The sequence below is a fragment of the Ambystoma mexicanum genome, chromosome 6p (genome assembly GCF_040938575.1).
Source record: "Ambystoma mexicanum isolate Mex_15411 chromosome 6p, UKY_AmexF1_1, whole genome shotgun sequence".
NCBI lineage: Eukaryota > Metazoa > Chordata > Amphibia > Caudata > Ambystomatidae > Ambystoma > Ambystoma mexicanum.
The window spans coordinates 1455243447-1455270784 of NC_090935.1; the positions used below are offsets into that span (position 1 = coordinate 1455243447).

At 46.2% G+C, this 27338-nt stretch overlaps 1 protein-coding gene across 3 annotated transcripts in view; it reads right to left on the bottom strand.

Moving 5' to 3' along the window:
* LOC138510520 (zinc finger protein 630-like) overlaps positions 1–27338 on the bottom strand; it is a 350463-nt gene that overhangs the window by 160537 nt on the left and 162588 nt on the right. For all 3 annotated transcript variants that reach the window (XM_069626234.1, XM_069626233.1, XM_069626235.1), the window contains one exon: positions 21911–22021. In XM_069626234.1, coding sequence (XP_069482335.1) covers positions 21911–22021 — 111 coding nt within the window. The remainder of the gene's footprint in view (positions 1–21910; positions 22022–27338) is intronic.

A 27338-nucleotide genomic window follows, 5' to 3' on the forward strand; every position in this document is an offset into this window, starting at 1 on the left:
AGTTGCAGAGATTCACACTTGTGCCAGTGAGTCATTACTACACCGCCGCTTGTCGATGGAGGGAGTTCTCAGCTTTTGCCTTCTCTCCTTGCGGGATCATTTTTTAGACCATTCTGGGCATGTGGTCCTTGCTTTGTGGACCTCTGATAAGTGTAGCTCCTTTGGGGAAAGCTTAAACATATCTACAGCTGCCTTTAGTGTTGATAATTGATGTTGGGGACCCTCCAGTTGGAAGATAATCTAAAATGGGAACCCTGAGCGGTATGGAACTCTCTTCTTTTATAGCCACGCTGTTAAGAGGTTTCATTGGATGGCACTTCATAATGGTGGCTGGCACTAGGTCTTGGAAGAGTTTAACCGATGCTCCCCTATGTATTTGGGACTTGCGTTTTGAGGAATACGTTCTTTGGAATTTTAGTGGTGCTGCCGTGCCAGAACGCCTGGCATCACTCCTTTCCCCTGTTGGAAATGTGTGAACACTTTATGAACCCAACCCAGATCCATGTGGGTTTGGTTGATTTTCCTGAGATTCCCAAATGATTGAGGCGAACAACGCTTTAGTATATTCCTCCAGGTCCAAATTAGGAATTTCTTTGTGGATCCCGCAAACCCTGATTTTGTTACACCTGGAATTCTCTGCATATTCAAGCTTCTCATCAGTCCAACAATGGTGTTCTTCTAGTTCTTTGATCCAGCGACTCAAACCTGCTTGATCATGCGCTTCTTCACGGAAGGTTGTCTCTAGGTCATCCATTCTTTTCTCAACTCCCTTCACACTTTGATTCAGTTCTGAAGTTCCTGCATGGATGTTATATCAGGATATATCTGCCTTCGTTTCTGTGGTAGACTCATCGTCCAGGGATGTTGCGTTGTTAGTTGAGGGATATGGAGTTTGAGGTCACGAGGCTCCTCCTTTAGATGATTGAAGCAAGTCTTTAATGGAGTAGGAAGCATTCCCCTCCTTGGATATTGGGTGAACCAAGGTGGTCTGGGTTGGCTGCCAGGGTTTCTTCGAATGAGGTGGCCGCTATACTATTGGGTTGATCTGTCCTCCAAGGGAACATCATATGGGATCCACTGCTCTATATTGTGACGGGCCCCTGTCTGGTTCTGCATGGTTTTCCTAGTGTGGTTTTGTGTCCCCTAGCCAAGCCTCTCACAATGGTGTACCTCCTGAGGAGGGGAGCGTAAATCACGGGAGTGAGAGGAAGGGGGAAGAACACAGACGTTGCAGGGGTTTCAGTCATCTGTTTGACTGGGTTGGGCAAATGTCTGCACTAATAGGAATTAGCACCCCTCGCCCCCCCCAACCTCCCCACACCCCCCCATCTCACCTCCAGTACAAGCCCAGCTTTAATTTCTGGTCCCAACGCAATCCTTTTCTTTGAACTAACTCCGTGCCAGCAAACTCCACCTCAGGTGGAGTCAGAAAGGAGGAGCGGTTCCAGAGCCTGGATGAAGTTGACAGAAAGCAAACGAACTTACCAAAAAATTGCTCACAAGAGGCTATGATCCAACCAAATTACAATTAGACACAGAGAAAGTGAAGAACATTACTAGACAACAAGCACTATGTCCTGGTGTCAAGAAAGATGCTACCAACATAGTATATGTTACCACCTACTCACAACAAAGCAGACAGATCAAAAAAATAGTCAAAAGAAATTGGGAGAAGCTATCCTTAGATCCAAAATTGGAAAACCTTGTTTCAACTCTGCCACTCTTTGCCTAAAATAAAAGTAAATCTATTCTTTCTGATCAAATCAGATTTTAACACCAAGAAGATACAGAGCAATACATTTAAGGGCACTCTTCCATGTAACAACTGTAATTGTTGTCGCAATGTGATGCAAGGCAACTATATACATCATCCATACAAAGGTAATAAGATCCTGTTGAATCATACCTCTACATGTGATACACGAAGTGTCATTTATGGCATCAAATGTCCCTGTGGACTCTATTATGTTGGCCTCACAGGTAGGAAAGCGAAACAACGATGGTGCGAACAGAAATCCAATGTTAGGCTGAAATTGACCAAATCTCCTGTGGCACAACACTTCACTGAACGGAAGCACACAATCGCCCAAATGCAGTTTGTCATTCTGGAACATGTACAACTACCAAGACATGGAGGTAATTTACAAAAAATGCTTCAACAAAGGGAAACCTTTTGGATTGACAAACTGTACTCAATATCCCCATGAGGAATGAACTTGAATGGGACTTATATTGTTTTTTGCGACAAGTAAACTGTTTGTATAAAATGTACAATCTTATATAACTTTGATCTTAGACAAACATATACCTGCCTTATAGTGTTAAACTTAACGTGTGCTTTTTTGACACACCTATTATAGTTTGCCCATTATAATAATTCCCTACTGGCCAGAACTACGTTCCAATTCATATAAGTAACAGACCGATAAACGGCTCATCACAGAACCATATGCCGGCATTATAATATAGGAATACAATGTGCGGATAATTAATAGTGACAAGTTTTCCTAATATAAACATTTGTTATTACCCGTAGTATTGACGGGATACATCACATTGATCACATTTAGGCCACAGGTTTCATGTAAGATTCATTATAAAGAATCCTTTCGGCCATTTTCCTATCCAAGATGGCCACCTTTAAGTTCTTTCTAGCTCTGAGAAACTCTCTAGTTGATATGACTAGCAGACAGTGCTGCACGTTGCGCAGCAACTGCAGGAGAAACAGGAAGCATCCCGTTCACGTTGAGATAGAAACAGAGATACGCCAGCGCACTGACATACAGGTAACATTCTTCCTTTGAATACGAAGAACCAGTGGTCATTGTGCTGCCAGGTATACTCAATAATTATCTGAGTATAAATATGACTTACACAGAGATTCTCTCTGTTTTTGTTTAAAACAGTGAATGATCACTAGATGAGGCTAGACGCCTACTTACCGTAGTATGCACGGATTTGAGCGACCGCGCACGTGAAACAACAATCACGATTTGAAGCCGGACTCTATTCTTTCATCTTTGAGTCTGAGCACAGATTTCTAATTAGAACACGAAGACATCTCACGGAACTAATTTAAAGGTACTGTCTTCTCTTAAAAACTGATTCACATGTTTTCCTCTGCGAAAGACGTAGAGTAATCCTCGAGTTACAACCAAGACTTTGTTGTCTTTATTGTAGCCGCCATTATATTCCCCAAGATAATGCCATGGCACCGTGGAGACACGTTCTGTGTCCGCGGATGACAAGTTTCTCAACCAGATAACATAATAGGTGAGTTTACAAGTCATGTTACTATAAAAGTATTGACTCACTATAAAGCCTGCAATCTTTGAGCGGGACCCATCGCTTTTTTTAAGCCACTGGTCCCGTGATAGATCGCTTTTAATCTAGATAGGTAATATGTAAGTCATAGATTGATTTTATAGTACACACATTACTTTTTTTGTTGTCTATAGGATTGGGATATCCTACTAAGAACCTTTACGATTATTGACCACGATCACTGATCACAACAACAGGTTAGTGAAGTAACTAACTCAGCCCCTAGTCATTATTTCAGTTAATTAACTTTAGAACTTGACAAATTATTTAGTAATACTACTTTATATCAAACTTTTCAGAAAGAGTCAACTGATATCTATACCTGAAGAAGGGTTTAATTACCCAAAATGCATAGTATGAGACAGAAGGGACAACAACACCACTTTCCTGTCCAGATATCAGAATATCTGATTATAATTTGTATTTAACAGATCTAAATTGAATGAAATATTTATGTTGTTATCCAATGTTAATAGAATGAGATATATGTTTGTGGAATCTGAAAACAAATATTTATGTGTTTTGTTTTTTTGATTTATCTGTATGAAAAATGTGCCCTTATGAGAATCACGCCTTTTTGAATGCTATGTATAGAGTGCAAATCAACAAGACTGTTGTTTAGTCACAGTTATCAATAATATTACCTTTTACTTAAAGAATATTGTGTTGATTCATTTTGTCCAAATAATTACATTGCTTAAAGAACAAATTGTAGTAGCTATTGGGCTGCTGTCGTTTGTGCACCTGTTTGTACCTCAAGCTGTCTCGAGATACCATCCCTTTCTTTTCACCATCCAGGCCGAGCCATACGAGGCGCAGCCATTAAGCCCTCGGCCATCGGTTCTGCACCCTCTCTGTCCCTGGAGGGGAGGGGACGATGGACTCCAATAGCCCCCTCCGACAGGCAGGATCCGCTCCACCCCACGGCCTAGGTCAACTGCGGTTATCGTGTGCTCTTCCTCCTTCCGTGTAGCAGCCCCAAAGGATCAGGCACCCAGGTCCAGTCCTGGCACCTCCATCCCACAAGGTCACATTGTTTTCGGTCCACCACATCTGATTATACCCTTATTTGGGCCCGGGGTAGTTAGGGGCAGCACCAGTACCACTGATGTTCCACCCCTAGCCCAGTGCCTCTGGACCTTCGTTCACTTTAATCGACCAGGGCATTATGCTAAAGATCACATCTGAATGGCGGAATTCGACACTTTCACAACAGCATTGTTCCTCCCCCAACAAACCACCTTTTTCTAGGTAAGATCTTTGAAAAATCATATCCACCCAACAAAAAAGCTGAAAACAAAGCCAAGAGTTACCTACAGGCCTATCCCTGAGGCTTCAGACCCAGATGCACCACCAAGGCAGATGCCATCTAAGTGATACACTATGTGCTCCACACCCTTGACAGGACCCCTGTCTCCAGGTATTCCTCAATCTCTTTGCAGCCTACACCAGAGTAGACCATCAAGATCTCATTAACATAATGCAAAACTGCATGGGAGTCAGGGAGAATGTCCTCTGCTATTGGAGCTCCTAGTTAGAAGACTATCATCGGTCAGTCCAAATGTACCCCTCCAGACCGCTATCTATACACCTTCATCTGTGGAGTCCCACGTGGATCCATCCTCTGACTGATAATCTTTAAGCCCTACCTGGAGAACGCAGCATCTCAGACGTTGCAAGTCACAAAATCCACTGATATGTAGATGGTAAACAACTCAAGCTGACTATATTACCAATCAAAAACATACAGCATCTCAAAGTCTGTGTTGATCGCCATGCAGACTTTCAGCTTTGCCTTCTCGTTGTTCAAGGAAGGAGAGTACAGCTGCCACATCCCCATTGACAGCCTGCATCCTAGAGCAGGACAAGAGGAAGGATGATTGAGGAGAAATGTCCCACATGGGGGAAAAGCAAAAAGACCCTGAAATTCTGCAGATGTGCCTGGAGCGAGATGTCCATTGCAGGCATGCAGGCAGAGAAGGTTGAGGATGTAGAGGAAATAAGATGGCGTATCAAGTGAAAGAAACGGGAAAAGAAGGTGAATAAGTGTAAAAGGACTAAGAAGTCCAAGTTCAGAAGAACCACAATATATACAAGCAACAGGCCGCTAAGCAATGCTTCGGGGTTTACAATGCGACAAGAGAGCAGGTGTGAAGCGTTCAACTGCACAAAAGTGAAGGATTCACTTGTGGTTCTACTCCTGGAGGAAAATGACATACTAGGAAGAACTTAAACTAGCTCCTGCCATTTTGGAATGGCACATCGTATTTACTGCCAAACGGGTACCATGTCAGAATGGGTGCCCACTATTCTGACTAGTAAAGGCTTGTGTCTTAAGACAGGGAACGAGACACCACCTGAATGGGGAGTCCAGAAAAAACAATATGGTGCATGCCATTAACGCACTGGTAGAGGAAAGGGTGCAGGCCAAAGGCCAGAAAGGGCCAGGAACCAAGGCACAAGCAACATATGACAGCATGGGAAGAAGGCACGGGCATGGACACTTCTTTACTACCTAAGGAAAGTGAGGTAAGGAGTGTGGGAAAAGAATGATCAAGGAAACAAGCGGCCTGTGTGATCGGAAGGACTAGGAATCTCAGCTGTACCCTGTGACAGTTGGCGTTGCCTGTATAAAATCTGGATGCTGTGATGATTCATGGGATCTGCCACTTCTCTCCCAGAGTCCTTCCCTATAAGGCTAGAGAGGTGAGGCCACCAACCAATAGTCCACCTAGGGGTGGTAAAAGGCACGAAGAGCTTAAAGGGAGAGACTGCCCTCATGGGGATAAGGACTCCCATCCCGTGAAAGACCTCCCTAAAGCCTTGTGCCCAGAAGCCATGGCCCTATTGACTCCTTTTCCCTCCCAACCACAAACTACTACTGTGTGTTATTGTGAAGACTCTACTATCTCACCTATAAGACCAGATAAGACTGAAATGAAGAAGAATCAAAGAAACATACAGACCAACAGTAGAAGGGATTACCAGGTGGCCACCAGGAGGCATGAAGATGACTTCAGAGGCATTGACAACAAACATTGATGCTACGCTTGGGCAGTCCCAGCAATATAAAATAAAAATAAAGACTGAAGAAGGTCTCAAGGTGCTGAACCTGACTAGCTGCAGAGACAAGAAGAATCAATCGGTGCTGTCATCTCTCTGACGTGGGTAGTGTGGTCCCTAAAACATGCAGAGACCGCTGCAGCAATGGCTTTGTGGAGCCGCACAGTCCAAAGAGGAGAAAGGCAGGACTACGCGCTGAACACATTCAGAACCAACAGAGACCCCAGGAAGAACCGCTAGCTCTTCCCAATGAAGATACCAGCAACGGGAGCTGCAGGAAAGTCGGGTGGTATCCAGGGAGCCCAAAGAGTCAAGTTCACCTCAGGAGTGATTCCCCCCCCCCCCCCCACTGTGGTGACACAAGGAACTATAAATCTCAAGAGCACCTTGGGTGTGAACTCTCTCGTCACAGTGGGAAACCCAACACATGTGAAAGATACCAAAAGGACCAAGAAATGTCAGGAAGCAATCTCCACAATAGCCAAGATATAAAAAGTCCTGATAAAGTGCCAGGACTGAGAAGAAGAATGGATAACGCCTTAACTCTGTTGTTCATAAATCCTTGGGAGGAAGTAAAAAGATGTGTGCCATTCTCTTTGTGGTTTTGATAAGAAGTTCATTTAATCCTTTTTTTTGTTTATTTTGAGTGGAAGGGATCCCTTAGTTGGTTTGGACAGAGGACAGTATATTGGTTTTTGACTTACATCCTGATGAGCAACCAAGTTAATCTATGTTGAAGTAAGTAAATCCCCTTTGGAAATAGGGAGAGGCAGGTTCTTTTCTTTATTTGAATAAAGGTCTATAGCCAAAACGACAACACCTTGTCAGCATCCTTGCTCCATCTCGCCACAATGCCTAGTCCCTAGATTAAAGTGAACCCTACAAAGACAGCAAGCATTTCTGCGCTTAATCAACAACACTGGACACCCCAACATCAAGGCCTAACTGTCCGCCTTGAAACTTGAGGGTGTCACCGTGCAGTTGATACCCCGCACAAAGTCTCAGGGCTTCCGTATAGACAGCCACCTTATCTTCAAAACACAAAGGGAGGTGCCAGCTATGCCTCCTGTGGAAAATAATCCAACTCTTGCTACCATACACAAGTTACAGATCCCCTTTATAGGCCCTGGTCATGCCCTAGTCATATATATCCATTGTTAGAATTAACTTTTTTGTACACTTTTGCAAAATATGTGCTATTTTCTACAGGTATTTTTTCTCTTTTTAATAAAAGATTATTTTGAAACCATTTCTAGGATTCTTTACTGCTTGAACCTGACTTCACTGCAGGCTACACCTGTAAGAAATTAGAAGTGTAGAACAACTTTGGAAGCTTTTTGTTGGTCCTTCATTGTGCACCCCAGTCTACACGGGCTTTAACCTTTGTAGGGGTTTTCCCTATCTGTAGTAGTAATGCGGATTCACCACTGCTACAATTCCATGTGATAGCTCATTTCATTTTCACCATTACAGAGAAGGACAAGCCATGTGAAAATCATTCTTGATACGACCTTCAAAGAGCAGTCCAGCCAAAACCTCTAGGCTAAATCCTATGGATATGAGAGTGTTGCTCTTTTCGTTTTTTTAAAAACCTATTTCATTGAACTTCAACCTATTCATGTGGACGTTGGGGCTTTAATGTACCCTCACAGAATCTAATGCTATCACAATGACACTGAAAAAAGGACGCCCCGTTGTTTCAGCACAAAGTGGCCGGAACTGTTGAAAATTGCAACAATTAGTCATGCTTGGAGCAGTTAAAGTTGACCTATTATCATCAGAGCTTTTAATGAATTGGTTAGATCTTACCTAATAAATACAGTTAAACTGACTATGGAATTTAGTTTTCACTCCTTCCCTCTCTATTACACTGCTGAAAATCTTTCTTCTCTGTGCCATGTCGGTCTGACTTCCAACTGAAGTTTTGAATACTGAAACCATGGCACCGTTGCATTTTCCAGCCAGAGGAGAGTGGGCGGTCTTTACAGATGTGCATTGGCTGGGCTTCTAAATGCCATTCTGAAGCAACACTTTGATGAAAAGAACACTTTCAAGTCTGCCGTGCCTCTTGTTTGGGCCACAACGCCAGAAATCAAACCCTCATATCTACTGCATTCCTTCTGAGCACTTTCGTCCTTTAATCTCTGCTGACCAAAGTTTACTTTCAGTTTATTTTCTTTATTTTGCTTTGATTGGGTACCAAGGTCCTTATGTATCCTCAGGGCCTTGACCTCCCTACACTGACTCGCCCACAGCTTCTGTCTATCCTCAGCACTTGCCTTGGCACACCCTCCGTCCTGGAGGCTCGCACTTACCTTACCATGCAGTTCATCTGTTGCTCACCCATGAGCACGGGCACCCCAGCACCTACCCCCCTCCTCCCTCCCTTCTGCACTTGCACATTCTGAATACTCACAGGGCATAGTATGTTCGTATATTTTTCCTCTCCACTGTATTTAATATTTTATGTATTTTAGTGTGTCTCATTCCCATGTTGTCCTGTGGGTGCTTTGAAACGGAATATACTTGCTGTATAAGCGCCTAACAAGTGAATACTAAATAAAATAAATATTTTGTTTTTGGGTGCAATGCTTTCTGTGTCTGTGCTTTATACATGCCAAATTGCCTCGTGGTTTTCAGGTGGGGCTCAGCCAGTCCTGTGTTTTTTATCTTCGCATGCCAGGGCCTCTAGATTTGCAAAAGAAAAATCATGGTGTGTCTGCGGATTGGCACGGGCGAAGAAAATGTGTCATACCAATGGCTGGATAGTGCTGGAAATGCAGAGTCTTCCACATCTATGGTTAGATACATTCAGCGAATGGGCACAGCAATACAGTGCCCACCCCCTCACCTCTATGTCTGGATGTTTATAGAACACTGGCAGAGCTAACAAGCTCATGGACCTGTATATAAATAGTGACATTTGAGGACTGATGCAGAGTGTGAGCTATTTTAGCACGAAGTAACAATATCTGTTTTATCACTAAGCACTAATGCTCGATTCCTCCTACTTCAAACTTGCTAATATGACCATTACCCAATTCTACTTTTCAATCCGAGAAGGATGAGGGGCTAAATTATCCTGGCGGGGATTTAAAAAATTGCATACAGACCATTTACACAAAGCACCTTACAATGGCCCATAAATATGCACCCGTTGTTAACCACGTGGCGCCAAGAAGCACGAGGCTGTACAAATAACTACGCCCCTAAATGTGCTGCTGGTGTATGTGTCTCACGGTAGAGCACCCAAAATGATGAGGCAGTATGGCTATTGCCCAGTGAGCACTAAGTGTGCACGAGCTGAGAGGATTCAAGTCTGTCTGTGTGTTGTTTATAGATCTATTAGGTGGACCTGTAATCTTCATTGTCTGTCTGAATCTGCAATACATATATGTATATATTCGGTGAAAAGAAACTTGGTTAAGGGAGTTAAGGTGTTCACATTTAAGGAAACACAACTACTGAAATTCCACAATCACATTTCGAGCAAGTGCACCTTAATTATGCACCCCCTGTTGCGCAACATATGACAATAATAATGATATCCCAGACGATATCACTGGTGACATCACTGACCCATGAAAAATGTTTTGTTTTGAACATTTCATCCAAATCCATCCAGCAAGTCAAAGGTTATTAGCAATATTTGCGGAGAAATTGCTGCTTTTTCATTTCTGAAAAGACTCTCTGCTGAAAAGCAACATGGGAGATATAGTAATTTCTTCGGGAGCAGGGGGCAGCCCCTTCCCCATCAAATATTTTAAAAACTCCTGGATGGATTTACCCCAAACCTGTCCCGGAAATCGAGTCAACGTTTCATGCTTTCGTGCCCAAGTTGTTTCTCATTTGGCCAATTCCATCCAGCGGTTTTTGGGTTTCGGCTTGACAAAATTTGGGGAAAATGAATGGGAGTAAGCCGAAAACAGGGTTTTTTTTTGCTTTCTCAATAACCTTTTCATTTTCTAATGAATCTTTCCCAAAATGTCAGACAAATGTTATTAGCAATAGAATGTTCGCATTTCCTATGGATCAAGTCAATCACCTTCACTATTGGGTGGTGGCTGCTGCCCTATATAGATATACATTTGAAGCCACAGTTATTTGGGTAGAGTATTCCAATGAATTGTAGCTTGGAAATGTGGCAGTTGAAAGCTTCATTGGATTTTTTGAAGGAACAGTAGTAGTATATTCTTCCTGCTGCTTTAAAATTTTCAGGTTCTGGATTTTAGTTCTGCCTTGATAGGGCAAACCTGTGATCAGATATGACTAGATAACATCTAATATTGCTAGTAATATGTCTCACTTTATTATTTATTTCTAATGCCATCCTTTCCTTATAATTACAGCACCTGAGGGAGTGCATGGTATTTGTGGGAAAAGTAAATTTAAATATACACTGTTGGGGCAAAATATAAAGTGTGGAGGCGGGGTGGCTCCCAAGCCAGTGGATGATTGGGCCAGGCAAAATAAGGGGGTTGGTGGGGGCACGGGCACTCTCATTCTGTCCAAGTTGCTTGGCAGGGGTTTTTCAAAGAAGTTCCACTATTCATCGTACCAAACGTAAGCCAGCTACCATCAGGCCCCTACACCAGACCAATCTTTGGAAAGCCCATCTGTGGCCCTAAAACTCCTGAGGAGATGGTAAATGGGAACCCTTTGGCCCAGGAACGCCACAGACATACTTTCTATGGGTCCTAGGAGTCTAGTTGTCAGGTTTGTGTTAGCAGAATTATGAACAAAGTCTGATAGCCTGCAAGCACATACGTTCAATGTCAAAACTATGGGAAACATGGAAAAAGCAATATCAAGTCCCCATCCTTCCCAAAGCTAACTTAGCTGCCCACACTTCGACTTGGCCCAGGCACAGGAAACTATCCCTGACTAACTATATACACAGAAATGTTCCAAATTGCCACTCGGGTTCTTATAGATTTAAGCTGACCCCCTCAACTTTATTCTGACCAAGAGGAAGTTAAAGGGTCACAGTTAATCTCAGCCCTCAACCCATTACTGCTCACAGGTGCAGAAGCGCAGTGGAAATCTCTCCCAAGAGGAGGCTGACGAGTCCTATATAAACCAGAGAATACACTCTGGCAGTGTGGGTTGCAGTAGGCTCACATAAGGTGAAGGTTGGAGGCTGTAGGGCGGAAGAAGTCCAGGAGGCTACAGGAGTGAAAGAGAGTGGACATGTGGCAGCAGAGGAAAGCAGGAGGTGGTGGTGGGAGGTGAAGATTTAGAGAGGAGGTGGGAGGTGAAATCTGGAGTTTAGAGGAACGAGATGGCAAAAAGAGAGGAGGAAAAGGGAGCAGTTAAAATCAGGAGTGGATTGAAGGAGGAGGGTAGAGGAATGGAAGGAGGAGGTAATATCTAGGCAGGATTGAAAGTAAGTGGTAACAAAGAGGAGGAATGGAGAAAGGAAGCAAACCTGGAGTTGATTGGAAGGAGGTGGTAACAGAAGATGAAAGGAGGGAGGAGATCAAATCAGGAGTGGTCTGAAAGTAAAGGATAACAACAGAAGACAAAAGGGAGGAATAGGTACAATTTGGAGTAAATTGAAAGGAGCTGATAACAAGAGAAGGAGCATGGAAGGTGGTAAAACCTGTGGTGGAGAGGAAGGACGCACTTCTACCAAGAGTGAAAAGGAAGGAGGTGGAAACATTGTCAGAGATTGGGCATAAGGAAGTCATGGCAGTTAAGGAAGTGGTAGAAACCACGGCTTGCAAAGGAGAGGGTCACGTGGAGGTGAAATGATTTCCAAGTAAAGAAGGGGGGAAAACACCAGAACCCCAGAGTGCGACAGAACCAACAGTGACATTAGGGGGAGATGTACAGAAGAAGTGAAAAAGAAATGAAGGAGATCTAGGAGTATGGAAAATTGAGGAACAGCATGTTCTTTAGAACTTTGAGACGTGTAGTAGACCACGGGTATGGGACCCCATACAGCCTGCACCTAGATTCAATTGAAAAGGAGGATTGGCAACTCCCTGAACCCACAACACCAGGGAAGGGAGAGGTAGTACACTCTTTCTGGCACTTTAAAGCACTTAGAAAGGAAAGGGCTTTGGAATCCTGTCAGCTCCCAACGCCAGAGTACAGGGAGTTGGCGCAAACTCCCAAGAGCTATACAGACTGGGATTTTGATGCCAAGGCCAAAGATACCTGACATCTACACCTGGCACAAAAACACTTAAGTGCAGAGGAACATTTGATTGTGTCTATGTTATATTTTCTTTTGTTTGTGTTATAAGTTCCCAGTTACCTTTTAGTTTACCCAAACTACATAATACCTTATACACCAGTGAACAAACTAGCTGATCCTGGCACCCTTCCTAGTCGCCCCTGTCCCCTATGTGATAAGGTGGGGGTCACAGATGATTCACAGTCTTTGGGAATTCAGATATGATACTTGTGAGGGGGAGGGGATAAGAGCAACAACTGCAGAATAGCATACTAGTACACCATTTAGCTAGCATGATTGTGTCCAGGGGTAGGGTAGAGAATTGTAACGCTCACCTGACTCCCACGGAGGCGCTGGCCTGGTTCGCGCTGCTGTGACCTCTTCTAAGGTGATGCGCAGGGTTCGGAAGACGACTGGACCGGGCCCCCCAAATCTGGCTTGTCTGGCTCGCAGAAGTATCCTTCTGTAGGCGAAAATAGGGGATTAACTGTCTGCGGGGTAATGCAATCGGCCTCCCACTTTCCCCTCTCACCCTCCTCGAAACCCTTCTGTGATTCCCCGTAGCGTCTCACCTTAGGGTCTGGAAGGACAAGCTCTCCATCCTGCTTCGGATGCAGGGGTGCGTTGGTATCCAATTACTTCACTGGATTTTCGGATTGGTGAGAACCAAACTTGCTTGGCTTCCAGGTAAGTTTTTTGATAAGAGGTTCCCCTTGTGTCCATGCATTAATGTACTAATGCTAGTGTCTTTTTCCCCAAAGGGGCCGGGGTACGGAATGCCGGGGAACAGGCACCGACCCGAGATGAGAGGTGAAATCCTTGTAGAAATCAGGTAAGTCTTTAATGAGCGTTTTTTGGTAATGTCTTTTCATTCGCTCATTAACGCTGATGCCCTTTTTTCCCCTTAGGGGCGGGGTCCGGAAATGCCAGGATGCGGCGCGGACCCGAAATGAAGAGGGAATGGATCAACAGGTAAGTCTTAACATGGAGATTTAGCTTTCCTTATTCCCTTCTCTCTCTCACCTTTTGTTCTTGCCTTTTTCTCCCTAGGCACTGGGGCGTGACTGCGAATCCGAATGATCGCTGCTGAACATGGAGGCGCCCTGTAAAGGTGAGTGGAATGCGGCGCTGCAGCGATCGACGCGATGAGCTTTTAAATAAAAGTCTTCCTTTTCAGGATTGTCGGCGAGATGTCTCCGGGATGCGGATTTAGCAGGTAAGGACTTTTCCTTCTTCTGTTCTCTTCTTCTCTTCCTTTGCAGGTGATCCAGGATGCTGGCAGGCGTGGCAGAAGGCAGGATGCAGGAGCAGACACGGTGAGCGTCCAGCTGCTAGATGCAGAACAACGCGAAGCACGTGTGGCTGTTTGGGTGGGGTTTAAATAGCCTTGGAAGAAGTTCCAGGTATGTATCCTTCCTCCAATCAGGTATGTATCCTTCCCCGACCACGCCCGGATGGTAAATTAGTCCCACAGGTAAAGTAGTTCCTTTCAGGCCTCAAGGAGGCCAGGATCCTGCAGCATGGTCTGCATCAGGTAAGTGCACCCAAGCACTCCCATAATGAGCCTGGCGCCTATGGCGCGAGGACTGATGTCTTTTATGAGCCTGGCGCCATAGGTGCCAGGACACCGTCCAAAGGGCCCCTATATGGGGTTGCTGGGTCTTTCCCTGGGGACTGAATGTCCGCTTTCGGGGACGCAGGGCTTGAACCGGCTCCCCGGGAGCGGGCATCATGACAGCACTCCCCCCCAAGGCTCCTCCCAAGGTTTTTCCCTCCGGGAGTTTTGGTTTGTCTGGGAAGAGTCAGTGGAATTTCCTGACTAATCGAGGTGCATGCACATGGTCGCTGGGTTCCCACGACCTCTCCTGAGGTCCGTACCCCTTCCAATCAATTAGGTAGAACAGTTTTGACCTAAACATGTTTGAGTCTAAAATGTTCTTCACTTCGAATTCGGGCTCCCCAAAGATTAGAATAGGTTCTGGAGGTTTGAGTAGTCGGGTTCTGGGTACCACTGGTTTCAGAAGTGACACATGAAAAACAGGGTGAATTCGCATACTAGCTGGTAAATCAAGTTTAACAGCCACTGGGTTAATTATTGCCGTAATAGAATAAGGTCCCAGATATTTTGGGTTAAAAGTTCGAGGCCCTTTGAGTGGTAAATGTCTGGTAGCTAACCACACTTGATCCCCAATCTGATACTGAGGTGCTTCACTCTGATGTAGATCAGCATTCTCGTTGTATTTTCTCTTGGCTTGTTGTAAATGCGTAGTTGCCTCTTTGAAGGCTTGGGTAATTGTAGAATGCAGATGTTCTACTGCAGGCATTCCGAGGTTCTGAGGTGAGTCAAGGTTTGAGGTTCGAGGGTGATGCCCAAACAAAGTATAAAAAGGACTGTGGCCAGTTCCAGAGTGTACCGAATTATTATATGCGTATTCGGCTATCCAAAGAATGTCTTTCCAGTTGCTTTCAGATTGCTGTAACATACACCGTAAGTACTGCTCAAGGGTCAGATTTGTCCTCTCGGTCTGACCATCGGTCTGAGGGTGGTGACTGGTCGATAATCTTACGTCGATCTGCGCCATTTGACATCATTTGCGCCAGAAGTGGGAAATGAATTGGCTTCCCCTGTCAGAGATTAGTATAGATGGGAATCCATGTAGCCGAACAATATTTTCGAGGAATTCTTTGGCTAGGACAGAAGCTGAAGGTAAACCTTTCAAAGGAATAAAGTGGGCCATTTTGGAAAACAAATCCACAATTACCAGAATAGTATTGTACCCCGAACAAGGAGGCATGTCCGTAATAAAATCCATTGATAGGGTGTGCCAGGGTGCTGGCGGTATGTCTAGAGGTTGAAGGAGGCCGGCTGGTCTTTTATTTTGACTTTTATTTTGGGCACAAACACCACAGGACATCACAAAAGATTTAACATCTTTTCGCCAAGAGGGCCACCAAAATTGTCGTTTCACCTTTTCCTCTGTCTTGGCAATACCGGGGTGTCCCTCTATTAATGTATCATGATAACCGGAAATAACTAGTTTGTGTAATTCCTTATGTGGCAGGAATAAGCGTCCTCGGAAATAAGGTAAACCATTATCTATGGTAAAGTCTGATCCCTTTTGTATCCAATCCTGTAAGGTTGTAGGGTCCAGGAGTTGTTTCACTCTGGCTTGAATGTCTTCTAGCGTCTGTAACGAAGTCATGCCTAGAATCCTCTGTTCGGGAATTATTGGTACTGGTTCTGAGTTTGTATCAGATTCTCCCATTCCAATTCGGGATAAGGCGTCTGCTTTGCCATTCTTGCAGCCAGGTCGATAGGTAATCACGAAATCAAATTCAGCGAAAAACAAAGCCCATCGGAGCTGCCGTGATGACTGAGCCGTGGCGGTTTTCAAATACTGTAAATTCCGGTGATCAGTGATCACTGTGATGGTATGTCGAGCGCCAAGCAGATAATGCCGCCAGGCTTTAAAAGCGGACTTAATGGCTAACAGTTCTTTGTCAGTGATTGCATAATTAACCTCGGGTGCCGAGAATTTTCTGGACCAAAATGCTACGGGATGCAGTTGGTTGGTTTCTGGATCTCTTTGGGACAGGTCAGCTCCCATGGCTAGGCTGGATGCGTCAGTCTCGACGACATAAGGGAGATCTGGACGCGGGTGTTTCAATGTAGGTGCGGAGGTAAACTTAGCTTTTAAATCCTGAAAGGCCTGCTCGGCTTCTTCAGACCATTCAAAACGTTTATTTTTCCCCAATAGTGCAGTAATGGGTTGTACCACGCGTGAAAATTCCGGGATAAACCTGCGATAGAAATTGGCAAAGCCGAGCATACTTTGAACCCCTTTTACAGAGCTAGGTGATGGCCATTTGAGGATGGCATCCACTTTTCTTGAGTCCATTTGGACTCCTTTGGGTGTCAGGATGAAACCTAGAAACTCGACTTCTGTGGTATGGAAAACACATTTCTCCAATTTAGCAAATAGTTTGTGTTGGTGCAGTTTTTCAAGTACTGCCCTGACGTGTTTTCTGTGATCAGATTCCGAAGAGGAGTACACAAGAATGTCATTGATATATACGACAACACAAACATCGATGAGTTCCCGAAGGACATCATTCATGAAGTATTGGAAGGCAGCCGGCGCGTTACACAATCCGAAAGGCATCACCTGGTACTCGAATAATCTGTATTTAGTACGGAAGGCAGTTTTCCATTTGTCGCCTTCTTTAACTCGTACCAGATGATAAGCCCCCCGGAGATCTAACTTGGTGTATATGCAAGCGTCCTTCACCTGGTCAAGGAGTTCAGGGATCAGAGGCAGAGGATAACGGTTTTTAACCGTTATCTGGTTCAATGCGCGGTAATCGATACAAGTTCTAAGGTCGCCTTCTTTTTTGGGCACGAAGAACAAAGCCGAGGATGCCGGGGACTTTGACGGGCGGATAAAACCATTAGCTAGGTATTGATCCAAATATTGTCTCAAATGCAGGTTCTCAGGTTCGGTAAGGGCATAAATCCTGCTACAAGAGGGTTGTGCACCGGGCACCAGATCGATTTGGCAATCGTACGATCTGTGAGGAGGTAACGTGTTGGCCTGTTCCTTTTGGAAGACGTCCTGAAACTCTTGGTATTCCGGAGGTAGTTGCATGGAGGCAGAGGTTACAGATGCTAGATTAATCTTCAGGTTTTCTGGGTAGCAGGTTTGTGTACAATCCGGGAAGGTTATTCTCTTAGCTCGCCAATCAATTTGAGGATTATGTGTCTCTAACCAAGGGATTCCAAGAATAACCTGAAACTGTGGAGCCTTGATTACATCAAACACAACACCCTCACGATGGCCGTCGGGACCAATAAGAGTCACCTCAGTAGTGGAATGTGTTACCGGTCCAGAGGCAATTTCAGTTCCATCGACTGTGGTGATGACATCTTTGCTGGTTTTAGGATGGAGAGGGAGATTAATCCTAGAGACCAATTCACGATCCACATAGTTTCCAATAGCCCCACTATCGATGTATGCCTTTATTGCATGCAACCGCTTAGGCTGTTCTGTATCTACGAGAACCATTGGCACAATGAAATGCGAGGTCTGAGAGTTAGTTTTCAAGCTCGGCAAGCGGACCCCTACGCTTGTCGGGCGGAGTCGTTTCCCGAAACAGAGTCTTCATGGTTTTTATCAGCGGCTCCTACCGCCTTTCGGGGCGGTTTTGCCGGGCAATTTCGTAGAAAGTTTCCAGAATTCCCACAATAAAGACATAACTTTAACTGCCGCCTCCTTTCACGTTCCTTTTGAGTTAAGGGTCCTTTAACCCCTCCAATTTGCATAGGCTCAGAGACATCAACTCCCTTGGGATTAGCATGGGTCTTGACCAACACCCGGGTCTCAAACCTGGACCGATCTGCTTTTCTGTTTTGAAGTCTGTGATCCAATTGGACCACTAAGTCTATATACTCTGTGCATTCTTGGGGCGGATTTACAACTTGGGCCAAGACATCTTTAAGTTCTCCGCGTAGGCCTCGATAAAACAACGTGACTCTTTTATCCTCTGGCCATCCCGTTTCCACAATTAGTCTATTTAAGGTTGCAATATAGGATAGGAGGTCCTGATTGCCCTGTCGGGATAGAAGTTCGTCATCCAGAGCCTGCCCCTGAGAGTGTCGAGCAAATACCCTTTCCATGCTTGCTTGAAACCCTTGAAAATCACGGAGAATCGGGTCATTTTGAGTAACCAGTGGAACTGACCAATCGGCAGCGCAGCCGCTGAGATATGAAAATACAAAGGCTACCTTGGTCTGATCATTAGGGAAGGCCCCAGGTCTGCATAGGAAGTGCAAACGACACTGATACATGAATACGGCGAATCGTTTGGGGTCCCCAGAAAAGCGTTCGGGTGGGGCCAGTGGCATGTTTCCGGGTAGATTAATCTGCACAGGGTTACTGGAAACCACAGGAGCAGGGTTCCCTCCGGAACCGGGTAGAGGAGTTTGCCCAGCTTGACCTTGCAAAAGCTGTCTGGCCAGGTCATCAGTTCTTTCCTTTGATATTATCAATTCCCTCCTGAGGGCATTAGTCTCTTGACGAGCGGCATGTACTTCGGCCCGTAATTCCCCCAGTAATTGGGCCAACTGATCAGTCTCAGAACTTTCCATAGCGCCTGGGTGGGAATTTGTAGGAAGTCTTCGCGTTCTGTAACGCTCACCTGACTCCCACGGAGGCGCTGGCCTGGTTCGCGCTGCTGTGACCTCTTCTAAGGTGATGCGCAGGGTTCGGAAGACGGACTGGACCGGGCCCCCCAAATCTGGCTTGTCTGGCTCGCAGAAGTATCCTTCTGTAGGCGAAAATAGGGGATTAACTGTCTGCGGGGTAATGCAAACGGCCTCCCACTTTCCCCTCTCACCCTCCTCGAAACCCTTCTGTGATTCCCCGTAGCGTCTCACCTTAGGGTCTGGAAGGACGAGCTCTCCATCCTGCTTCTGATGCAGGGGCGCGTTGGTATCCAGTTACTTCACTGGATTTTCGGATTGGTGAGAACCAAACTTGCTTGGCTTCCAGGTAAGTTTTTTGATAAGAGGTTCCCCTTGTGTCCATGCATTAATGTACTAATGCTAGTGTCTTTTTCCCCATAGGGGCCGGGGTACGGAATGCCGGGGAACAGGCACCGACCCGAGATGAGAGGTGAAATCCTTGTAGAAATCAGGTAAGTCTTTAATGAGCGTTTTTTGGTAATGTCTTTTCATTCGCTCATTAACGCTTATGTCCTTTTTTCCCCTTAGGGGCCGGGGTCCGGAAATGCCAGGATGCGGCGCGGACCCAGAATGAAGAGGGAATGAATCAACAGGTAAGTCTTAACATGGAGATTTAGCTTTCCTTATTCCCTTCTCTCTCTCAACTTTTGTTCTTGCCTTTTTCTCCCTAGGCGCTGGGCCGTGACTGTGAATCCGAATGATCGCTGCTGAACATGGAGGCGCCCTGTAAAGGTGAGTGGAATGCAGCGCTGCAGCGATCGAGCGATGAGCTTTTAAATAAAAGTCTTCCTTTTCAGGATTGTCGGCGAGATGTCTCCGGGATGCGGATTTAGCAGGTAAGGACTTTTCCTTCTTCTGTTCTCTTCTTCTCTTCCTTTGCAGGTGATCCAGGATGCTGGCAGGCGTGGCAGAAGTCAGGATGCAGGAGCAGACACGGTGAGCGTCCAGCTGCTAGATGCAGAACAACGCGAAGCACGTGTGGCTGTTCGGGTGGGGTTTAAATAGCCTTGGAAGAAGTTCCAGGTATGTATCCTTCCTCCAATCAGGTATGTATCCTTCCCCGACCACGTCCGGGTGGTAAATTAGTCCCACAGGTAAAGTAGTTCCTTTCAGGCCTCAAGGAGGCCGGGATCCTGCAGCATGGTCTGCATCAGGTAAGTGCACCCAAGCACTCCCATAATGAGCCTGGCGCCTATCGCGCCAGGACTGATGTCTTTTATGAGCCTGGCGCCATAGGCGCCAGGACACTGTCCAAAGGGCCCCTATATGGGGTTGCTGGGTCTTTCCCTGGGGGCTGGATGTCCGCTTTCGGGGACGCAGGGCTTGAACCGGCTCCCCGGGAGCGGGCATCATGACAAGAATTCTCTTCTTAGGAGTTGAGTTGTTCAGTAAATTAGTGTTCCCTCCTTAGAAGTTCTACTTTTCACCTGTAGTCCTCTAAGTGCATCAGGTTAGTGGGAACCTCCCAAGTGCAGTGCCCACTAGGGACCTCTGAGATCGGAGAAGGTGGTTCATGCCTAGGCCCTGGAAGAATCAAGGAATGCTGCGGGCATGGCCGTGGCAGTTATCAGCTGGGTGAGGGCCAATGCATATGAATGACAAACTGTTTCCACTGCAGATGGTGCAAAAGAGACTATGGAGACAAGAAGGTCAGGTGGGGTGTTCTCTTTCTGGGGCATGCTGATGTAGGTCCTCAGAACCTGCCTATTCTGAAAAGAAGGTATCAGGAGCCATGGCAATGCAGTAAGGCTGCGGGAGCAGAAGATCTGTTCAAGAGGCAGTATGTACCTTGGGGGATATGGGAAGGGTGCTAGTGCAGTGTAAGGGGCAGGATGGAGGTAGGTGCAAAACTCGCAAGCAAAGGCATTGACCGATTCAGGATCATTTTATTTTATTTTTATTTATTGGGTATTTATAATGCGCCTATACACAGTGTGTTTCACCCTGGGCCAGTGGCTAAAAATATGCTGTCTGATGAGGCTTTTCCTGAACCTCGAGAGGTTTTTCTCAATCACCTAGAAGTTATTCCACATGGTTTAACCAAGGAGGGGGAAAGGCTTCCCAGACGGTCATGTTCTTCCTGTAGTTCGTGGAAGGAAAATTCACTTTGCGGGCTGATTTGAGGTGCCTGACTGCGTGGTCGTCTTTGATTTTGCACTGAGGATTTATGCAGGACCAGTCTGTCAGAAAGTGCAGTTGATTGTGCAAATAGTTTCAAGGTGATGTGTTGCCTGAGCAGGAGCCAGTGTAGCAAATGGAGGACTGCTGTTACCAAGATAGCAACAATACAATCAATACAATGAAGAGAGACTTAAGACAGCAAGGAGGGTGACATACAGTGAGTAGGTATGCACCTACTGTGAAGAGAAAATACACTGAGAAGGCGTATTCAAACCCAGCAGGGACATATACATTGAGGAGGGATGCATACACTGAGGAAGGATATAACCACTGAGCAGGAACATAGCCACAGTAGAGTGGCATATAAAGCAAGCAAGGATACATACACAAAAGAGAAAAATATACTCTGAGCAGAGACATAAACGCAGAGGAGGAACATAAACACTGTATAAAATCATACACTGAGGAGGGTGAATAAGGCGAGGAGGGATAAATACACTGAGCAAAAACATATCGACTGCAGAGGCATATAAACACTGAAAAGTACTGTGTAAACACTTAGGAGGGAGAATCCCACCGAGGAAGGACACATGCACCAGGCCCACACACGGCTACTTTGCTTTTCACCTTCAGTACTTTGGAATGGCCTGATAGTAGTGCAAAGTGCTACACAAGCAATCAACTTAACTACCGTTCCCCTTTTATTCTAGCTCTCATCTAATGTCCCTCCCTCTTACTCACCTTAGTGCTTCAATAGGGCCTGGCAGCAATGTTAAGGGCGTTAAGCAACCAACATAAGAAAGAATATATTAGCTCAGTCTCTCTGACAATCCCTCTTTACCCTGCCAAAGTTTTCCCTCTTCTCCCTACCTTCAGCACTTTGGGACAGCCAGACAGTGGTGTAAAGCACTATGGAACAGTCAAATATAAAATTCAATAAATATTACTGTCAAACCACAGCAAATGCATTTCTTTCTTACTTGGGGAAATACTGCCGCTACAACTCCTCTCATGGTCCCAGTTGTCAACGGAGCAGAACTCTTTCTTCTCTTTAGCTCTTAATGAATAAACAGTGGTGGTAATAAGAGGGCCTGTTAAAATGAAGAAACACAAATTAGCAATATATCTGCTGCTTCTCTTCAATTTAAAAGAAATGGTGGAAGATGTACCATGTCACTATCCAGAATGACAGAGATAACCTTTACTCAAACTTAATTGGTTAAGAACCAGATACATCAAGTGGGCTACAGTAGAGCAATCATTAGCTAAAAATAACAGGGATTGAAATACAAATTACAAAGTAAACAGTAGAGTGCCAACATGCTGGTAAGATAGCTTAGCAGGTTAAGCACTTGCCACTGCCATCTTTGTGTGATCTGCAGGTCGTAGGTTTGAATCCCGTCAAAGCCAATGCAGCATTTCATCCTTCCAAGGCCAATAAATGTGTACCAACTTCAGTTAGATGATAATGGTATGTAAATATTTTAGATTTTTTTATTGTTTTTAATACCGTACCTGAGTTCGGTTTCTGAGCACGGATCCAGGATTCAAACCTCTGTTGCTCTGCGTGGTCTTGCTTCCAAGACCAGCATGTTGCCCCAGTGCTATCCTGCGTTCACATGTTTTATGTACAGCGAAAGCAATATATGAATAACAAATAATTATCATTAACGCCAACTTCAATCAAAGGGTGCCCTAGTTACATTCCTCGCAAATTATGGTAGACTGAGTTGCAAAGGTTTGTCGACACAAAAAGTGTATGCACAGATTTTATTCTTTTTCTATACAGTGCTAATACTACCTAACAGTGTCTTCAGGCCACTCCACAACATAAATAGAAATAGGGAATAGAAAGACGGCACAGGAAGAGTCCACAAGTCTTCTGAAATCTGTCAATTTTCAGAGTTTTGCAGTACTTCCTAAAGTCTGTCTCAAAACAAAGTACCAAGGGGAGGGTGTGTTATAGTGAAGAGTCTGTAAATGATGGCGACTCCCCTGAAACATTTCTAACGCTCCAATTGGAACAATAGCTTGTGTGTGAAGGTTGACTGTAGGGTCCAGCTCGAGGGCATGTAAGGTGCATTTTTGCTAGGCAAACAAGGACCTGGCAGCAGAGAATTTTGAAGATGACTTTCTGTTTGACAACCAACCACTCGAGTGATTTCAAAGCAAGTGTCCTAGTCTCCATCCATTTTAGAGTCATGACAAGGACAGTCACAAATGTATGTGGTCATTAGAGTCCTCCCATATATTTGGCCAGAACTGTGGGGAACATACCATTGCAGCAGTCAAACCTACAGATGAATGGTGTGAGGACCAAAGCGATGAGACGGGGAGCAGCTGCCCTGACAAGATTTTATGGAGAAAGCAGAGGTGAAAGAATGTGTTTGCATGAAGTGGAAACAATTGTGCTAATGACTTTGTAAATAAAAGTAACACAATTAAAGAATAAAACTCCCGAAATGTCATCAGTAAATAAAATAGAAACTGTCGAACGGGGGACACCTCTGACCTTCTTTGACTGTAAGAAAAAGTTTGCATTGACGGAATGTGAGAGGTTCAGATACGCCCAGCTTAGGCACTGGGTGGTCCACAGTTCGATCCGACAGGGGCAAGCCAAGCCGGGACCTGGGGGACATTGAGCAGACCCTGCTGGAGGGGGGGCGGGGAGGAAACATATTCAGACTCTATAAGCTTCTGCAACTGGATTTGTGGTCGTTACAACCCCGGTATATGACACAGTGAGAAAGTGACTTAGGACGTCCATAGAAGACCAGACATGGGTGGACATTTGGTCACGTAATTATTCCTCCACGACTTGCGTAAACCAATAGGGAATGTACTTTCAAACTAACGTACCGATGGTACTACCCCCCCCCCCCCCCAGCTAAATTGAACAAGATTGAGAGCACAGTGTATTCTGCATGTTGGCAGGAGTGCAGGGCCAGGGGTACATTCTTCCACATGTGGTGGGAGTGCCCGCGGGCACAAGTCTTCTGGGGGAGGGTGGTGAACTCGATAGAAGGGATGATGCAGGTCCAGCTTCCCCTAGAGCTGGAAGTGATACTACTGAGGGTTCCCGCCCTGGGTTCATACCCGAAATCGGGGAGGAAAACCAGGCTAATCACCCAACTCCAATTGGAAGCGAAGATCGCCCTAGCCCGGGCCTGGAAGAAACAGGAGGGCCCCCACATCCCCCAATGGTGGACGGAAATATGGGATATCATGGTGGCGGAAAAGGTCACAGCAGCCAAGGACAAGGTGCTACTTCGATTTACAGAGACCTGGTCCCCCGTCCTGGAATACAGCCTGGACTTCCCCGCACAAGCACACAAACCTAGGTGGCATGGTTTCTTCAGGTTGGGCCATGAAAAGAGGTAACGCCGGGGTGGAAAGAGGCTGTGGTGGCTCGGTGGGGGGCCGGGGAGGGTATATCAGTTGGTGCAGGGGATATGGGGTGGGACGTCTATGAAACGTCAAAGGACTTTTCTGTATCTGCGTATGTCATATGCGCGTCATGCTTATTCTGTTCATGTGCAACCATACTTAAATAAAGTTGTTAAAAATGTGTTTTTTTAAAACTGTACCCCAAGGCACCTTTGTGGAACGCAACTTTGCCCCGCCCACTTACTCCAGAACCACCTATATTATAAGAGGCAGGGCTCATTTGCGCATGCACAATTGTGTGATGTGCTTTGGGAAGTACTGTTTGGCTGTCCCTAGCTGCCCTGGAGAAGCGGTACGACATCGAAACCGAGAACTTTTTGCTTCCATGAACTTTGTCTAAATACGGTAGTCTAACTGGATATTACTTTTGCTTACCACTTAGGCTTTATACAGCATTTTAATACACATTTGTGGAACACAACTTGGCCCCGCCCACTTACTCCGGAAGCACCTATATGAAAAGAGGCCACACGCATTTGCGCGCCCGCGCATTTGTGTCAAGTGCTTTGGTAAGTGCTGTTTTACTGAAGGTGACGAGGGGAGAGCACGGCGAATGGAGGAGGCACCCCGATAACCGGGGCAGGGGCCTTCCTCCTTTACGCTCTCTTGCCCCTCCCCCACAGGGGCAGGGGAGAGGGCGGCAAAGGAGCCAGAGAAAAGGGCGCCAAGAGCCCAGGAAAGCCCGCGAAGGGCAACAAAGGAAGGGGGCGGGGCTTGGGGCATAAAGGCGGCGGGCGCCCGGCACAGGAGCACTTGCAGCTCTTCCAGCAGCCGGGCGCCCGTCAAGAGTGGAGGGCGCAGGAGGTTGAGGCCATTCCGGCACCTGTCCCTGCTGAGGCTCCAAGACCAGTGGGAGGTCCTCGCAGCACACCTGTAGCCACACCGGCGGTAGCAGCGGAGGTGCCAACCACCTTGGAGATGGTGAAAGGTATGTTCAGGGAATGTATGGAAGCTTGGGTGACGGGTGCAAATTGTCAGTTGCCTGTTAATAATAATGCTTTGAACATGGTGGGTAAAGGAACGCAAGGGGGTAGTGGGGCCACACAGCAGCTTGGCTCGGGGGCGAGTCAGCCCGTGGTAGGCGTAGGTCAGCCAGTAACGGGAGTGAACCCGGGGCAGATGGCGACGCAAGGGGCAAATACCACCTACACGCCGCAAATTGGGGGGACACCTTGGTGGGGGGCACAGGCTCCTTCACAGGTACACGGGCAGGAGCTGGCCAGCAATAACACAATATACGGGAGGCCAATGCCGGGGTTTGCACCGGCCAGAGTGGCGATTAATGCATTGGCATGGCACATCCCTCTGGCATACAAAGAACGGGTATGGAGGAAGGAGTTCATGGATATTATGGAGTTGTTGGGGATGGTCCCCTCGGGACAAGGCTTCAGTGAGCCCACTGAGAGGGAAAGGGAGAAGAAGGAGAGGGAGAGGCCAAAAATAGAGCTCAATATGCATACCTGGTTAAGGGCGTTCAGGGTTTATGCCACTATTATGTTAGAAAAATTCCCACAAGATGGCGTGGCATTGATGGCGTATGAGCAGTATATTCACGAGCAATACCTGAAGCATGGGGGGGATACATGGAGCAACTACGATAAAGGTTTTAGACTCAAAATGCAGGTATGGCCAGCAATGACCTGGGATGAAGTGGATGTGGGGGGGCGCATAGACACGAAAACGGTCCCAGCCAGGCCGGTAGATGAGAGCGTGGCAAGCGAAAGACCAGCCCAGGGCAGGGGCAGGGGGTCCTACTCAAAGGGGAGGGGGTCCTTTCGTGGGAACTCCTCTTGGAACAGCCGGCCCAATTACCAAGGGGAGTTGCCAGAATGTTGGTTGTTTGCAGAAGGGAGGTGCTCCTATGGTAATGCGTGCAGGTTCAAACACTCAAAGGCTGCAAGCACAGGGAGGCACAGCCCCGCCAGCCGAGAGGGTAAGGCAAGGGGCAACGCAAAAGGCAAGGGGCAACGCAAAAGGCAAGGAGAAAAGCAAGCATGATTAAAACACAGCTGCCAACGCCAATACGTTTACAGGCCATGATGCCTTTCCTGAATACATATAGTGACAAGGGTGATGCAAAATTGTTATGGGAGGGTTTCAGGTGGGGTTTTAAGATTCCTTTCCAGGGGCAGATAGGACTTAAGGAGGCGTGTAATTTGAAATCTGCGCTAGTCTTGACACAGAAAGTGGGGAAAGAGGTACAGTTGGGGAGGGTGGCTGGCCCCTTTCGCACACCTCCACTGGAAAACCTGGTAGTGTCCCCGTTGGGCTTGGTACCTAAAAAGGAGAAAGGGCAGTACAGACTTATACAGCACTTGTCCTTCCCCGAAGGGGAGTCAGTGAACGATGGCATTTCGGGAGAGGAATGCAGGGTTCACTACGCAGCATTTGAAGATGCAGTGGATTTGGTAAAGGCGGCGGGGGTGGGGGCCCTCATGGGGAAGGCAGACATTGAGTCAGCTTTCCGGTTGCTACCAATTCACAAGGACAGCCACCATTTGCTGGGGTTCAAGGTGTTACAGGATTACTTCTACGACAAATGTTTGCCGATGGGGTGTGCAATTTCATGTGCGTATTTTGAGAGGTTTAGCAGATTCCTCGAGTTTGCAGTAAGGCAAAGAAGCAAGGTCGGGGGGATGGTGCATTACCTCGATGATTTCATGTTTATTGGGAGCAAAGGGACGCATGATTGCAAGAACCTTATGGCGGTATTTCAGGAGTTGATGGAAGAGTTTGGGGTACCTCTGGCTAAGGAAAAAACTATGGGTCCGGTCACGTCACTGGTGTTTTTAGGGATTGAAATTGACTCTGTGGCAGGGGTGTGCAGGCTTCCGGGAGACAAAGTACTAAAGTTGAAGGAAGTAATCGCAGGATTGTTGGGCAAAGAGAAAGCCACTTTGAAAGAGCTTCAGTCCCTAGCGGGCAGCCTGAATTTTGCAGGCAAAGTGATCCCTTCAGGTA